Here is a 15,849-nt window from a genome sequence, read left to right as displayed (position 1 = left end):
TTGTTTTTGACTGCGGTCTGAATTTTCAGCTGGATGAGAAGACAATGGGGACATAACTGCTGGACAATCTTTGGCTGTAAAGTGGGCTCTAACAGGACTTTCAGGCAGTGCCATGGGAATAACAGTGATGACCTGTGTTCCAGTGTTTCCAAAGGCTGAGATGGCAGGAACACAATGAATTTGTAAGTAGCGTGTTGAAAGTTCTAGGTCTTTTTGATGATTTGAGCATGTAAATATTTAGGAGAAAAGACCTTCCAGTACTTGAAGGGAGCTTATAAGTAGAAACGGGAGCGGATTTTTACACAGCCTGATAGTGATAGGACGAGAATGGTTTCAAACTGAAAGAGAGGAGATTTAGGTTAGGTGTTACACAGAAATTCTTCACTCAGAAGTTGGTGAGGCGCTGGCACAGCTGCCCAGAGAAGCTGTGGTGCCCCATCCCTGGAGGCATTCAAGGCCAGGTTGGATGGGGCCCTGGGCAGCTGAGCTGGTGGGGGGCAGCACTGCCCACGGCAGGGGATGGGGCTGGGTGGGCTTTGAGGTGTCTTCCAACCCAAGCCCTGTTGTGATTGTATGAAAATAAAGACATCTCTCCAATCCCCTGCCTCTTCTGAAATTAAGCACGATCCCATAGCGAGGCCACCTATGTGCGCACCCGAACAAAGACACGGCTCGTCCAGGGCCTCCCGAGGACACACGCAGCACCTCACCCCGTAGACCCCCAGCTCGGCTGGGCGGGGCGACGGCAATACCTGGCGGGGCGGGAGCCGCCACCGAACGGCACCAAGCAGCCGCCTCCGCGCCCAACCCCGCTCCTCCCCGCCGCGCGGAGTCAGGTGCCGCCGGACAGACAGTGCGCCTGTGCGGCGGCCGCGGGGCGCCGCGGAGCGGAGCGAAGCACCGAACCGAGTCGGTGGGGACCGCCGGCCGGAGGAAGATGGCGGAGCCGGGGGCGGCGCGGGGCTCCCCGCGGGCGGCAGGTAAGCGTAGCGCGGCCCTGCCAGGTGCCCGGGACGGCGGCGCCCTCCCCTCGCCCGCTGCCCTCCTCAACCCGGGGAACCCCGCGGGCGCCGGCGAGGGTCGCTCCCCTCCCGGCAGGTGCCGCCATCTCGGGCCCGGGGAGGGGGTTCCTCGGAGGCGCAGGTGCCGGCTGCGTGGTGCGGCACGTATTGGCCATGGGCGGCTTTTGTGAGCCGGGCCGGCCGCGTGTGCGGTTGTGATTTCCCCGACCGCTGGCGCTGCTGCCAGGGAGGGAGGAGGCTCTGGTTTGCCCTCAAGTAGGGAGCGATGCATAAAGCGAGTTCTCTGCGGTGCCCGGGCCTGCCTGCGGTGGTTGGCTAAGGCGGGAGGCAAACTGGTCGGGCTGGTACGGAGCGGAGTGCCTCCCGTGGGCGGGCACGGCTCCACCAAAGCGCCTCCCGATGCTGCGGGCTGGCACGGCTGTGGGGTTGTGAGCCCCGTGCCCTGGGGTGACCAACGAGACAAGAGGAAGTGGGGCAGAGATCGGGGACCGGGGGCACCGTCACGCTTCAGCTCGTGGGTGTGCGTCGGATGGAATCGTGACAGTGATTGCGGGGCCTCGCCCTGGTTCAGCGTGTGAGATGGGTGGTGATTAAGGAATGAGCTTTTACCTTACTCACCTGATCCAGGGCCTGGTCTTTGTGGTGAGCAATCCGTCCATAGCATGGGCAGAAAGGAGAGTTAATTTCCTTTCTGTCCTGAGCTAGTGTAACTTCTAAAAGTAGCGTTACCGCTGCTTTGGGAGATAAGCGCTGTTATCCCAAATGTATTGAGTGGGAAGCTGGATGCAAGCCTTGAAGTGCCCCGAGGTCACACTGTGTCATAGCCAGGACTTCTGATTCTCCTGCCCATCACCACTGCAGATGAGCAGCGGTGCACCTCCAGCCTTCAGGTCTCTGGTTCCCCATCGGTCACTTGGGAGAAAAACAGCTAATGCTGAGAACTTATATTTCTAGTTTCTTCCCACTCTAAAGCATAAGGAATTCTTCCCTGTTAGCAAGGATTTTTTTCTTCTTGTGTTTTCCTGTTTTTACCTTATATACCAGAGACTATACAGACCCTTTTTCACCCCGCATATGAAACTGAGAACCCATAGAAAATATGGTGTAACTGAAGATGGTATCAAATGGGGCATGTTGTGGGACAGGCACAAGGCAGATGTCATCCAGTGCCTAAGTGCCTTGCTCTGTTTTGTTTTTTTAATTTGAACCAGCTAATAGAACATAGGATACAGTGTGCTGGGGAAGAGTTGCCAGTGTGTGCTTAGGATGTTTCACAGACTGCAGTGTGGACCGGATCTGCCTAAATCCAATTGAAATGAACACGCTTGCATTAGGGGAATAGTTTGCATCTCCTGGCTGCTAGGGAGGAGACTTGTTCAATGAGGATAATAAGGAGCAAAATTCTGGAGTGCAAGCAATTAATAGATGTGGAGCTCTTTCCTTGACTGAAAATCTGAGCTGTGCAGAAAACAGCAGAGATGCTACAGCCTGGGAAGGCATTGTAGGAGTGTTTTGGGTAAGGGAAGGCAAAGAATTAGGTGACACCAAACTGTGGGCGTTATTGCTGCTACCATCTGTAGTAACAGTAATGCAGTAATGACTAAATAGCGTTTGAAGGACAAGCTGCTCCATACTGAATTGCTGATCTTCCTTTTGCTACCTGGTGAAATTTGCTTAATGCATCTTCTAAGAGATTGAAATACTGAGCACTTTGGTTTGCAAAGCAAAATGTGTTCTTTTCTTCTTATAGAAAAGTTTGGTCAGCCCTAAGAGGATCTAAGAGAAAGCTACATGTCGTTGTCAATTTAGACTGCAAGTCATAACCCAGTGTGTGAAAGGAATACATAGATGTATTTCTTTCAAAGTACTGTGTGTTTTTTCCTTCTTAAGAGCAATGCTTTTCCAGCTGATTTCTTTAAACCATACAGTATGCTTTTAATTGATGTGCTACTCTCTGTGCGATGTTACCTTTTGCAAGTACTGGTTTTTGTTCAGAGGAGCTCAGTACTCTGTGTGCTCTCAAGGTTAGTGTTCTATTGTTTAAAATATCATAACATCGGACAGACTGTGTTGATTTAAAAAAAAAAAAAAAAAAGAAAGAAAGAAAAAATAAAAGAAGACTACAGAAAAAGGTCATTGCCTTTACTCTCTAAGTTTTGTTGAATTGCGGTGCAAACACTTTGCACTCGAAGTGTTTAGAAATAAAAGGGTGACATTGATTGAAGTGTGTGTGGTAAGAGTGTGAAACACCTGGGGACTTGATAGCGCTCATAGTGCTTCTAAGGTGCTGTTGAGTAGCATCACATAGATGCCTTTGCTTTGGTGGCTGCAGCAGAGAAAATGCATCAGGGATTTTTTTATTTTGTTTTTTAATATTAAGTAATCATTTCTGGGTATGCTGGTTGAAGGAGCCTATACATATTTCATGTAAATAAAAGTATATATTCTACATGTTGATACTGTATGAAGAATGATGGAATAAGGCTTGTTTTCCTCTCATGAATAAATAAAATATAATTACTGCTTTCACAGTTATTGGTCTCTTAGTGTGTGTGGAGCAAAAACAGCAAGGAATGCTTTCAATATCTTCCTCTTATCTGTCATTCATTTACTAATGCATTTTAGGTCTATAGAAAAGTAAAAGCAAGTCTTAATTCTGGATAGTTCTTAAAGTGTTGAGGTAATAGAAAATATTTCATCCTTTGTGTGTTTTCCCCGGTGGCTCCAGTTGCCTTGGCCAGCCCTTATGAATGGGACTTTTTCACCAGCTCCTGACATGGCTTTCTTTGCAGCTTTCAGCCCCATACCGATGCCTGGCTCAAGCTGCTCAGTTGATTTTGGAAGCAGCTGTTTGCAGTTTAAGTCTATCTCTGCCTATGTGGTGTAGGTGGGAAAAACGTATTGCCTCTACAGGACTTCACTAGATAAGTGGATCTTACGATGTGGCAAAAAACTACAAGAAAGATGTTGAGACCCTGGAGTGTGTTCAGAGAAGGGCGATGAAGCTGTGAGGGGTCTGGAGCACAGGTTTTATGGGGAGCAGCTGAGGGAACTGGGATTGTTCAGGCTGGAGAAGAGGGTGCTTAGGGGAAATCTCATTGCTCTCTCTTTGATTCCTGAAAGGAGGCTGAGGTGAAGTGAGGGTTGGCCTCTTTTCACAGCCATCAGTGATAGAATAAGAGGGAATGGCCTCAAGTTGTGCCAGGGAAAGTTCAGGTTGGGTATTAGGAAAAACAGCTTCTCAGAGTGGTGCAGCAGTGGCACAGGCTGCCCAGGGAGGTGAAGGAGTCACACTCCCTGGAGATGTTCAAGAAAGATGTAGATGTGACACTGAGGGGCATGGTTAATGGGCCTGGTGTGATGGGCTAGATGATCTTAGTGGTCTTTTCCAACCTTCACGAGTCTATGAAAGAAATACAGCTCTTCAGGAAATTAATGCAAACTGTGTGAATGTTAACAGTACTGAATAGTAAGTAGCTCAAGTCATGTTCCTGCTTCCCCTCTCCTTCACCTCTAGCTGGCTCTCACAATTGCTGTCAGCCTGATAACTTCAAGTCTTGTGAGGTTTTCACTTCTGCGCTTAACCCAGCTGCCTATGCTGGGGTGCAATGACAAGGGTCTGCAAGTTTCCTAAATGCAATTGTGTTGCCTGTCTTGCTTTACCTTTCCTGTGAATCTCACTGTGGCTGAGAGAAGAATTTGGGTAGCATTTTTTTTAATATAGCTGTAGCCGGCTAAGGTTACTGCAGTAATAAAAAGCAGAGTTCTTTCAGTACTGCAGTAGATTTCTTTAACCATGGTTTATGATGTTTAAATTCTGAGTTATTTTGTTGTAGTTGACTGGTATTTGATATTTCTATCACAATGTGATGCATTACCTGTGTTTTCTGTAATTGAAGGCAGTGTATGTAAGGATATGGTATGTGCTAGTCTCCCCTTATACTCGTGCTCAAACAGCTGAATTAGTGCTCCTTCAGTCATGCAGTGGTCCGTCTATCAAATTGATTGAAACAGCAACAAGAAATCTTGGCTGAACAAAGATTTCTTCCACTGCACGGCATTAACCTGGCTGACTTTAGGTGGGGTATTTATAAACACCTTCCTCTGTGGTTCATTTCCATAATGATGCTGATGTGCGGGGCTGAGAAGAGGGGAAGTAAATGGTTTTCATGCAGGGGGAATCTGTTGTACTAGTAAGCTGAAAAAAAAGAAAAAAAAAAAAAAAAAGCAAAGAAATGCAAGATAGCTGTTTTATTGATTAAAATAATGTAACACACCTCTCACTTTGTGCCTGCCATTCAAATGGTAAATACACTTTTTTTGTCTTGTTTGTACTGAGCTCCTAAAACCGGGACAGCTTGCTCTCCGCCTGTCTGAGAATGAGTGCTGCAAGGGTCTGAGTGAAATATTTATTGTCCCCGTTAAATGGTGGTTAAAATGTTTCAGGTGGAATTGCTTTTGTGCATATACATCTCAGACTTTCTGTACATGCAATGAAACAATGTATTAAAATGTCTGATGGTAACATCTTAGTTTTCCTCTTTAATCATAGAATTACAGAATTGCTCAGGTTGGAAAAGACCCTAAAGATCATCAAGTCCAATTGCAACCTAACCGTACTACCCTACTTCATTTTCTCCCTCTAAATTAATGATCCACGTTAGTCAGCATTTCTGCTTAACTATTTAATATTTATCTCCTCTGCGATGTGAAATCTTGTCAAGTTTGTGGTTGGTTTTATTTACTGTACTGTTTGCATATCTTTGCTTACTGAATGCCGGGTCAAACTGCTTAGAAGCATAAATCCTAGGGCATCTGAGTGTCTATAGGTTTTTTGCTGCTGCCGTAATGTGTGTTGCCTCTTCCCTGACCAGTGGGAAGCAGACTGTCCTCCTGGAGTTGAAAATGAAATATCTGCGTTGTTGTGATCAATGCAGTGTTGCTGTGACCTTTGGATTAACAGCAGGCTGTGTACAGGCTCCTCGTTGCCCTTTGGCTGCTTTTCCATGAGCGTGCGCAGAGTGCAGTGACTGGTGGCCTTCCTGTGGGGCCTGCAGTGTTGCTGCTTGCCTACAGGTCACTGCTTTCAGCAACTTCTCACAGAACCACAGGGGCTGGAAGGGACCTCTAGAGATCATTGAGTCCATCCCCCTGCAGAAGCGGGTTCCTTACAGCATACTGTGCAGGAAAGCATCCAGGAAGGTCTTGAATATCTCTAGGGAAGGAGACTCCACCAGCTCTCTGGACAGCCTGTTGCAGGGCTCTGTTACCCTCACTGTAAAGAAGTTCTTCCTTGTGTTCCGATGGAACTTCTTGTGTTGGAGTTTGTGCCCACTGCCCCTTGTTCTGTCACTGCACGACACTGAGAAGAGCCCAGCCCCATCCTCTTGACTCCCATCCTTTCGATTTTTGTAAGCATTGATAAGATCCCCTCTCAGCCTTTTCTTCTCCATGGTGATCAGTCCCAGCTCTCTCAGCCTTTCCTCATAAGCGAGATGCTTCAGGCCCTTTGTGATTCTCCACGTGCTGGAGTTTCTGCTGTCACTTTGCTTGCATGTTATTTTCTTGGTAAATAAATAAAACTGCCAGTAGCAAACACTATTTACTGATGTTTCACTGCTCTTAATAGACATATAGTATGGAAAATGCAGATTTTTGTGTGCCAGTGCAACACATATGTGCTTCTGTCATTTGAGATAATTTGAGAACTGTAGTGTTAATCTGAATTTCTTGTGGTGATTCAACAGAAGAGATTCCTTCTGCATCTTAGCATTCACCTTTGCTGAACTTTCATTTTTTTTTTTTTTACCCTATTACAGAAGTAGATGCTTGGAGCAGTCATAGGTATTTAGATCTCTTCTCCTAGCATTCCAGAAACTGGTAAACATGTGCTTCTTTGTACGCTGAGTACAGAAATAGACTCTAACTGTTCAAGGTTTTGAAGTCAGCCCCTTCACTAATAATTACAACCGTGTTGTAAGTCATCCCTGCATGCTTGCATTTGCCTTCCAAGAGGAGGGCACACTGGATGCACATTAACTTGGTTTTGTTAAGGGGCTTCTCAAGTCTGAGGCACTTCCTGAGCTGGTCCTCCATGTCACCTCCACGTGCACATCGGTGCATCCGCATGCATGAGCAGAGGGACGAATGCTGGGCCCCACAGCCTTAGTGCCATGTGGATCCAGTGCTTAACAACCATTTTAGGAGGGAATTTACGGAGCTTCATAAATCAATTTGTCTTTGTTTGCTGAGTAGTTTCTTCTATAGATTCTTTTTTTCCTTGTATTGACTTAGATGAATAAAACAAAGCCCTAGAATTTATCATCCCTATCTGAGGTCTTGATAGGAATAGGAAAGGTTAAAAATACATGGTAACCATATGTATCAGTCTGTGGATGCCAGTGTGAAAACATCCTAAAAATCTTTAAGAAAATGCTAGTGACGTTAGTGTATTTACTGTATTTGATTGTTCTGTCTGTTGTAATGCCAGATGCTGGAGGGCTTGTTGTGGTTTTGTTTCAGTTCAGTAGGATCTGGAAGAATGCCTTGCTTAGTTCAATCCATATGAATTATCAAATTACTCGCCTCGTGCCAAGCAGGAGCTAGCAGATCTATTCTTTATTTCAGCAAAACACTCATTGAAGTACTTCTAGTCTGCAATTAATTTTGGTTGGAGATGTGGTCGAGTAGTGCAGTTTTTAATGTGGCTTTGATCCTAAAACAGATGCAAATGTTGCTGGTGGCTGTGCAGCATGTCTGGGTTTGTTAGCTACAGAAGGAGTGTAGGAATGATCTTTCCCTGACTGGTAAACCAAGAGTGCTCTCATATGTGCAAACTAGCCTGGATTATTTAGTTAGAATAAACTTCGAATACTTAATTGTATTTTAACTAATTCTCAATTTGTTTGTTTTTTTTTTAACCCAATCATAGGAAATAGAAGTACTTTTTTTTTTTCTTTTCTTTTTACTCCACTAAGTAGACCATGTGGCAATCACACACAAAAAGCATTTCCTTTTGTCCTGGGAAGGAGAACAAGATGATATTACAGTGTTTACCCACACATTATCACTTTGGTCTTTTGAATATTTGAATGAAGGGTTGCTAATTTCCCTTCCCTCACCAGGGTGGTACAAGTTGATGGCTCAGCTCTGTCAGGGCTTCCCTGGTGGAGTGGGAACAGTCCTTTCTCCTTGTGTTGTTTGGGATCTTGAAATGCTGATAAAAAGACAGGCTAGTCATTGTTTCCAAAATAAATAGTTGATGGACTGGTTCTCCTTTAACTGTCCTAGGAAATGGGAGTAGGGCCTTACCTTTATTCATGGTGTCTTGACTTTTAGTACAGTGCTTCAGCCACAGGGCATCTTTTCCCTTACCCTTAATGGCCTATTAATAGATGTAAGTATTTCCATTATGCTTCTTGGGTTTAGTAACACTGAGTGCTGTGGTTCTAAGTAAACAGGGCAATTTTCAACAGTCATGGGAAGTGATTTAATGGTGCAGTGTAATAAAAGGATGACCTTCCTTTGGCTTAAATGTGCTGTGGATCAGGCTCTGAGGAGGATGGTGGCTTGCAGGTTCTCAAGGTCATGGCAGTGAGTGAAAATGTTTGGGTGATGTGCAGGGGAGATACGCTTTAGAAAAGAGGAAATTTTGCAGAGGGAATGGATTCTGTGATGTTACAGAACAGAAGGGAAGTGAAACAGAAATATCTGGTGTAATCAGCTCAGTTATTTACAAACAAGAGTAAGAGTTTGTTTTTCATAATATATTTTGTAATCAAAGGTGAGGTTTGCATTTCCCCTTTGTGATACATTTTCCCTGTGTTTTGATTTATGTCCTCCCACTCTGAGGTACTCTCCTTTCTCATACTGTAATCACTGGCTGTATTCAGGCTTCCTTTAAGTTCATACTTTTGAAGAATGTTTCAAAAAGAATTGATGGCCTTGGATCCTAATGCATTTAATCTGCAGTGAAGTTGCTTAAATGATGCGTGAATGGAACTGAAAGTCATGTTATGCAGTACGAGCACATCCACTTTCAAATCCAATTTTTGTAATGCTGGAGATTGTAAAGGAAGTCTTCACGTAGAGCCAGTGTTCCTTGTGACAAGTGCTTTCTAAAGCATGCTGACAGGCTTACAGGCCACGCAGCAACTCAGAAAGTGTTTACAGCAGCACAGTAATGTTCCTGGAAGACTGTTAAATTCTGTGTGTGTGTGTGTGCGTGTGTGTGTAAAAACCCTTGCACTGTACAAATTCCTTGTTGCCAAGTTAGCTGCTGCTAATGATGAGCTTATGCTATTGGTGAACTGACAACCTGCTGGATTAACTCTTGAGCTTCTTATAAGATGGCTTTTCTTCTCCTCTTAATGTCTTTCCTTGTTCTGATCCACACACACCTGCCTATGAGGTCATTAAGGATGGATGGGCTTAGTCAGAGCCAGCATCTCCTAGCTGTGTTGTCTTTAGGCCTCCAGAGAAGACAGCACTGGGGGTGGAGGATAAGACTTCAGCAAGCAAATGGTGTGCTTCATATGTCCCACAGAAACCAGTCCAGAAGACTTGGATGTGTTCCCATGCTCTGTCTTGCTCCTTTTTCCAGGTCTGTAGTAGTACTCAATGCTGTACTCATTCCTGTGCCCCAGTGGATCTTACTCCATCCAGCCTTGGAAGTGAAAAGTGTGAGGCCAGGGAGGAGGCTGCACCCATCAGTTGGACTCCAGAGGAATTGACCTCTCACCAGCCCACCTGCCTTTCAGTGGGAGCCTGAAGGGATGAAGCAGATCATAGTTTTTCTTTGTGACAGCTGCACAAGGAGACTGGGAAGGGGAAAGAGACAGAAAGAAATCACATTCCTTGCTGTCTAACCCCCTGCTTCAGGCATGACAGTTCAAAAACAGAGAATCACCATATCAAAGAACTCTTTGAAAATGAAAAGTAATAACATACAGGCTGAGGAGCATTTTCCTAGTCTTCAGAGCAGCTATCAGTTAACCAGTGTTGCAGTATGATATGCTTCCTTAGGCTACAGACTGAGAGTAGAGGGGAGAGATCTTCAAGATGTTATTCTGATGGCTATCTTGCACTGAAATTAATGCAGATAGCTTTTGGTGATGCATGCATCTTGAGAAGCTCCAATCAAAACTACTGTTGGTGACTTAGCACATAGGACAAGTCCTATGTGAATTCTGACTGCTAGACCTACTGGCTGAGAGCTGCTGGAGTTGGTTCTAAGTAGCAGCATTTCAGGTAGATTATATTGTACAGTCCTTCATAAAATCAGACAGCTGAGGAAGTCCCATTAAACAGAAATATTAAAAGAATAAAGACTTGTTCAACAGTCAAAAGCTAGCTTTACTTTCAGCTAGAGCTGAGCACGTTCAGCCCCCATCCTTTGTTTCTAGCTCTGTAGTCCAGTCTATTGTTTTATGCCTTGCCAGAATAACCCCAATTTCTACCTACGTGTAGGTGGAGGTAGAATGGAATACAAAAGTAGAGTATTTAGTTTGCAGCATGGGAATTTTGTGCAACTTATGCAAGCTCATAAGAGCTGACAGCGCCAGGTTTGTGGAGTAAAAGCCTCTTCTAGTGCAGCTCAGACAGGGTGGCTCAGGACCTGGCTCCTGATGCTAGGTTTGGCTAAGCAGAAGTAACTTTGTTCCTCAGTCTGCAAAGACTTCATCAGATATCTCTTTCATTTCTCAGTGGTAGCTGTTGGTAGCTGTCTTAAAATCCATAAATTCTGTGTGCATCAATAAAATGGTACTAAAATCAAAAGTGTTTATGGTAGGTGTGTGTTTACGTAGCCTGTACCCTTCTGTCAAGTTACCTGCTGCTCCCAATGTGCCAGCTCCTGCTGCCCGTCCAAGCGCACAGTCTCTTGCACTGTGCAGGCCTCATGTAGCTCAGCCTGCCTCCAAGCTTCTCCCTTGGCATGGGGGAGGATGCAGCTCTTGCTGCCATGCTGATTCTTCTCTTTGCCTTCCAAAACGTTCATTGACTTCTGCTACTTAAGCCAATTCAACCCAGCCATCCATACCCCTATTCTCAAGCTCTGGGCAGGCAGGCTTCTCAAGCCCCAGATCTGTTTTGGTTCATCTCTGTATGTGAAGTGTTGCTACCAGAGCACATGGTTCCTTGCCAGTGGTACTTCCAGCTTCACTATGTTGGGCAGAGCTGTGGTTTGTTGGCACGATCACAGCAGCCTCCTCTTGTGCAGGTGCGCCCTGAACTTTGCTCTCCTTGTTGGCCTTTGTCTCAATACTCCCAGAGGCCCTCTGCCGGAGGTGCTCTTTCCTCTGCTTCTGTTGGGCGCACCATTCCAGCAAGGCAAGGGTTGTGGGCAGGTAATTTCTTTTAATTACATGTACGGATGATAGTATAAACATGCAAGTTTCCTCCCCCCATCTCTGTGGAAAAGGAGCACCACGTCCTGCTTCGTGGCACATGGGCAGCTGCGTGCAGCTGTGGAGGCCCAGGTGAGCTCTGTCAAAGAGGGCGGGAATTGAGGTGTGACATTTATCTTGGGAGGGGTTCTGGGTTTGCTCCAAGAAGCAGTGACTGGATGAGCTGAAGCCAAACCCCTGAGGGTTCAGAGCAAGGTGTGGAATAAACAGCTGCTATTGTTCTGCTTCTACCAATACCATTTTCTGTATAGTTTTTTTTTTTACTTCCTTTGTGTCTGTGACCAACCTACTGCTGTTTGGGTTTAATTTCACATAATCTAACAACCCTGATTTGTAGGTTTGTTGGCTTAATCAGTGCAGTTCCAAATTAGCAAAGTAAATCCAGTACAGAGCAGTAGAGAGTGATGAGGTCTCCTCTGAGCCTCCTCTTCTCCAGACTGAACCATCACTGCACCTCATAAGACTTTTGCTCCAGACCGCTCACCAGCTGTAGCTTCTATGGATGGCTTCCATGGATAGCAAGGTACAGTCCCCACTTTCCTTGCTTAGAGTTTTGTTGGGGAAAAAACATCAGATGTGAGCTCGCTGGAGGAAGCACATAATCTGTAATGCCATTAGCAAGTGCTGAGATGTTTCTTATGGGCACACCTGGAGCTGAACTTTGTTGTTTCTCAGCAACGTTTTTATGGAAGACATTAGGAGAGAGCAGAAGAGGCCCTGCTGCCTCCTACAGCATCACCAGTTCTATTCTTCGTACCCACATGCTGTCCTTTGGTTGTTAAGTTACTAAGACAGTTAAGGGTCTACTGTAGCTTTGTGAAAAGAGGAAAGGTGGCTTACTAAGCTGAGCTGTACTTCTCACCGGGAGCTGTAACTAGGACCCTCCATCAGAGCTTTGCATACTTGAGGGTGAGTTTTTTCTCCTCTATTTGAAGGGAAGCAGGTAGACAAGGCCATGTACAACTGCCATCATACAAAATTATTATTTGTTTCAGCCTCGCTTTGTCACTCTTAACAAAAACTGCGGGGGAGTGTAAATTAATAATAATAATAATAATAATAATAAGTTAAGGCTGTGTCACAGCTATTGCGGGGTTTGTCCTTAAAAGTTTTCTCCCTGTGAAAATACTATGATTTTCGTTTTTTACACAGATAGCTTGTTAAGTATAGAGAAGTAGCAGCTATTTTAATGCTGTGCTTCCAGCATGAGGCATGTGCTTTTTAAAATGTTTGGCACAGCAGCAGTGATAGTCAGGAGGAGCAAACCTATGTGTGAGCATAGGCACGTGGAGCCAGCGGGAAGCGACTCCTGGGTGCACATGTAAGCTACTGAGAGAGGTGGATACTTGCTCTTATTTCTTTAGTGTCTTACCTTTATAGTTGACAGAAAATTATGTAGCAGTTGTGTTTGATAAGCAGAGCAACCATAGTAGACAAATGCATGCAGAGGTATTTTAAACTGTGTCCTCCCACATGGGAGTGGAGGCAGGGGCTGGATGGGCTCCACAGAGGTGTTGGCCGGGTAGTGAAAACAGGCTGCTTGATTGTGGAAGTGGAAGCAGTAGGTGTATAGGCGTGAACAAACAGGGCTGAGACACCAAGCATCCTCTTGTGTTGCAGTGGCTTCCCTTTGGAGACAGAGCTGCAGGGCAGCATGGGGCTATCCTTATCTCATGGCAGTTATGCAGAACCTCTATTTTTTTAAAAAAAATTGTATTTGTAGCATTTCACACTAAATGTGAGTGATATTCTTCTTATGCTCCTCTTAATTCTATTTTAACATAACTCTTAAATGCTGACCCACATAAACTGTTGATTAGCCAACATGCATAGCATATGCAGCTCTGTGGTGGGAAATGAGGAGGGAGTCCATTCACTCTTATTTTTTTCTGTAGGAGCTTTTAGGTCCTCCTGAAAACAAACAGAATCTCTGCTCTGGGTGTGGATGGGCAAGTTCTGGCAAATCGTGTAGTGATTTTTGCTGTGCAGCTGCCCATTCTCTGAAGAACAGTGTCAGTGAATGAATCACAGAATCAGTAAGGTTGGAAAAGACCTCTAAGGTCATCCAGTCTAACCGTCAGCCTATCACTGGTGTAGCTCTAGAAACCATGCCCCTCAGTGCCACATCTCTGCATTTCTTGAAGGCCCACAGGGATGATGATTCCAACCACCTCCCTGGGCAGCCTGTTCTAATATATAAAAAATAAATATTTTCTATTATTTAACCTGAACCTCTCCTGGTGCAACTTGAGGCAATTCCCTGTCATCCTATCACTGTCATCTTGACAAAGAGGTTGACCACCTCCTCCCTACAACCTCCTTTCAGATAATTGTAGAGAGCAGTAACATTTCCCCTGAGCTTTCTCTTGTCCAAAATATGAAGGCGGTAGAAAGCTCACGCTCGAGGTTTTTTTGTGGGGAAACTGTGTACACTGAAAGGCTTACGTAGAGCTCATGCTTCTTTGTGTAGCTTATACTACCAAGACATAGCTGTAGCTGTTTGTTACCAGTAATGAGCAATGTATTGTTTTAATTAAAGCTTTATAAGGTACATGGATGTTTTTCCCCTAGTGTGACTACTCTACTGTAAAAATTAATCATTTTTTCAAGTCACTAACTCAGCATTTGTCCTGATGTTGTCGTTACTACTTAGCTTACGTGATGAGGCTTGAGATTTGCAAGGATGGTACATCTGCTAATCAGCGACCATGACTTGGCTATTAGGATACAGAGCTTTTCAAAGAGCTTGAATTGAAATTAGAAAGAAAAAGAGGGGGGGGGGAAGGAGAGGGGTGGAAGGAGGGCAATGCAAAGTAAGTGGGCTTATGTATTTTTTTAGAGATGTTGATTAAAAAGCAAGAATGAAGCTTGTTATTTTCAGTGCCAACATTCTGAGAAATTCTAGAGGAGTAAACAAGCAGTGAATCTGTTACCACTTTGTAGAGCTTATCTACAATTCTTCTTGCACAAGAGTTCATAATATATGTGCATGTAACTCTTGAAGGTAGCGTAATACCTGCATTGAAGCACAGCAGTATAACCTTGAATTTCTCAAATTTTAATCTTATCTCTGCTGTTTATGCGTCTGTCCTCTCAACTGTACAACTCCTGTTGTTGGAAATAACTATTTTTAAAAACCATTGGGTATGATATATTGACTAACATAGATGTTGGGTCATTTGAATGGATTAATACAATTTTTTCCTGTCTTAGAGGAGAAGGACAGGATTTTTTCCTGTTCAGTCAGGAGGACAGAACTTTTGTGAAGATTAGGTACAGTTAGCATGGGAAAAATCTAGAGGAAGATAATTTTGATCAATATTTTACTTTATTTTGTCAAATGTGAGTCAAAGACCAAAGAATCATAGAATCATAGAATCACCAAGGTTGGAAAAGACCTAAAAGATGATCCAGTCCAACCGTTCACCTATTCCCAATAGCTCCCACTAAACCATGTCTCTCAACACAACATCCAGTCTTTCCTTGAACACCCCCAGGCTCGGTGACTCCACCACCTCCCTGGGCAGTCCATTCCAGTGCCTGACCACCCTTTCTGAAGAGTAATACTTCCTAATGTCCAGCCTGAATCTCCCCTGCCGTAGCTTGAAACCATTCCCTCTGGTCCTATCACTAATGACACGAGAGAAGAGGCTGACCCCCAGCTCACTACAACCTCCCTTCAGGAAGTTATAGAGAGCAATGAGGTCTCCCCAAAAGATTGTGAGAAGACAGTTAAAGAATAAACAAATTCCTTATGCATTCTTATTCTGAAAAGAAGCGTCATTACACTGCACAGAAACTCACTGATTTTTCCTAATGATCCCATTAGATGGTTATTTATGTGTGGAAGTGGATAAAGGTTTTGCATATTGACTTTTATTTTCAATCAGATCTCTGCTTTTGTGAAATATTCTTTCAAAGATGAATTATCTTGGAAGGAAATCAAGGTGTGAGGTTGTTTATTGGAACCTGTACTAGATAAGTGATTTTAAACATCTTTTAAGCTGCATGTAAATAGAAAGAAAAATGAAGTTCAATTAAGTCCTTGCTTTGTTCTTACTGATCATATTTCATCCTTTGGTAATGGATTTAGTTGTTGCAGGTTCCGTGCATTTCCTTTACTTACTTATTTGAAGTGTTTTGTGTGAGTGAGTTTCATTGCTGTGGGGGGAAAAAGGATAATGGCATTAATATTCTGTAATAGAATCACCAAAGTTAGAAAAGATCTCCAAGATGACCCATTCCAACAGTCCACCTACCAGTATTACCCCACTAAGCCATGTCCCTTAATACCACATCCACACATTTCTTGAACACCTTGAGGGACAGTGACTCCACCAGCTCTCTGGCAACCTGTGCCACTGCCTGTTTACTCTTTCTGAGAAGTTTTTCCCAATATCCAACCTGGTCCTCCCCAGCTG

General features: G+C 44.4%; 1 protein-coding gene across 1 annotated transcript in view; it reads left to right on the top strand.

Annotated features, from left to right (window-relative positions):
- Positions 1-937: 937 nt before the first annotated feature.
- The window catches only part of MAP7D2 (MAP7 domain containing 2), a gene marked incomplete at both ends in the record, with an annotated part of 73,818 nt that continues 58,906 nt past the window's right edge, over positions 938-15,849 (top strand). The window contains one exon of the mRNA XM_079536672.1: positions 938-980. Within this exon, the coding sequence (XP_079392798.1) occupies positions 938-980 (43 nt within the window). The remainder of the gene's footprint in view (positions 981-15,849) is intronic.

Source organism: Tetrao urogallus (genome assembly GCF_951394365.1).
Source record: "Tetrao urogallus genome assembly, chromosome: 1".
Classification (NCBI taxonomy): Eukaryota; Metazoa; Chordata; class Aves; order Galliformes; family Phasianidae; genus Tetrao; species Tetrao urogallus.
The sequence above is the reverse complement of the archived record's forward strand: the minus strand, read 5'-3'. Positions and strand labels throughout refer to the sequence as shown.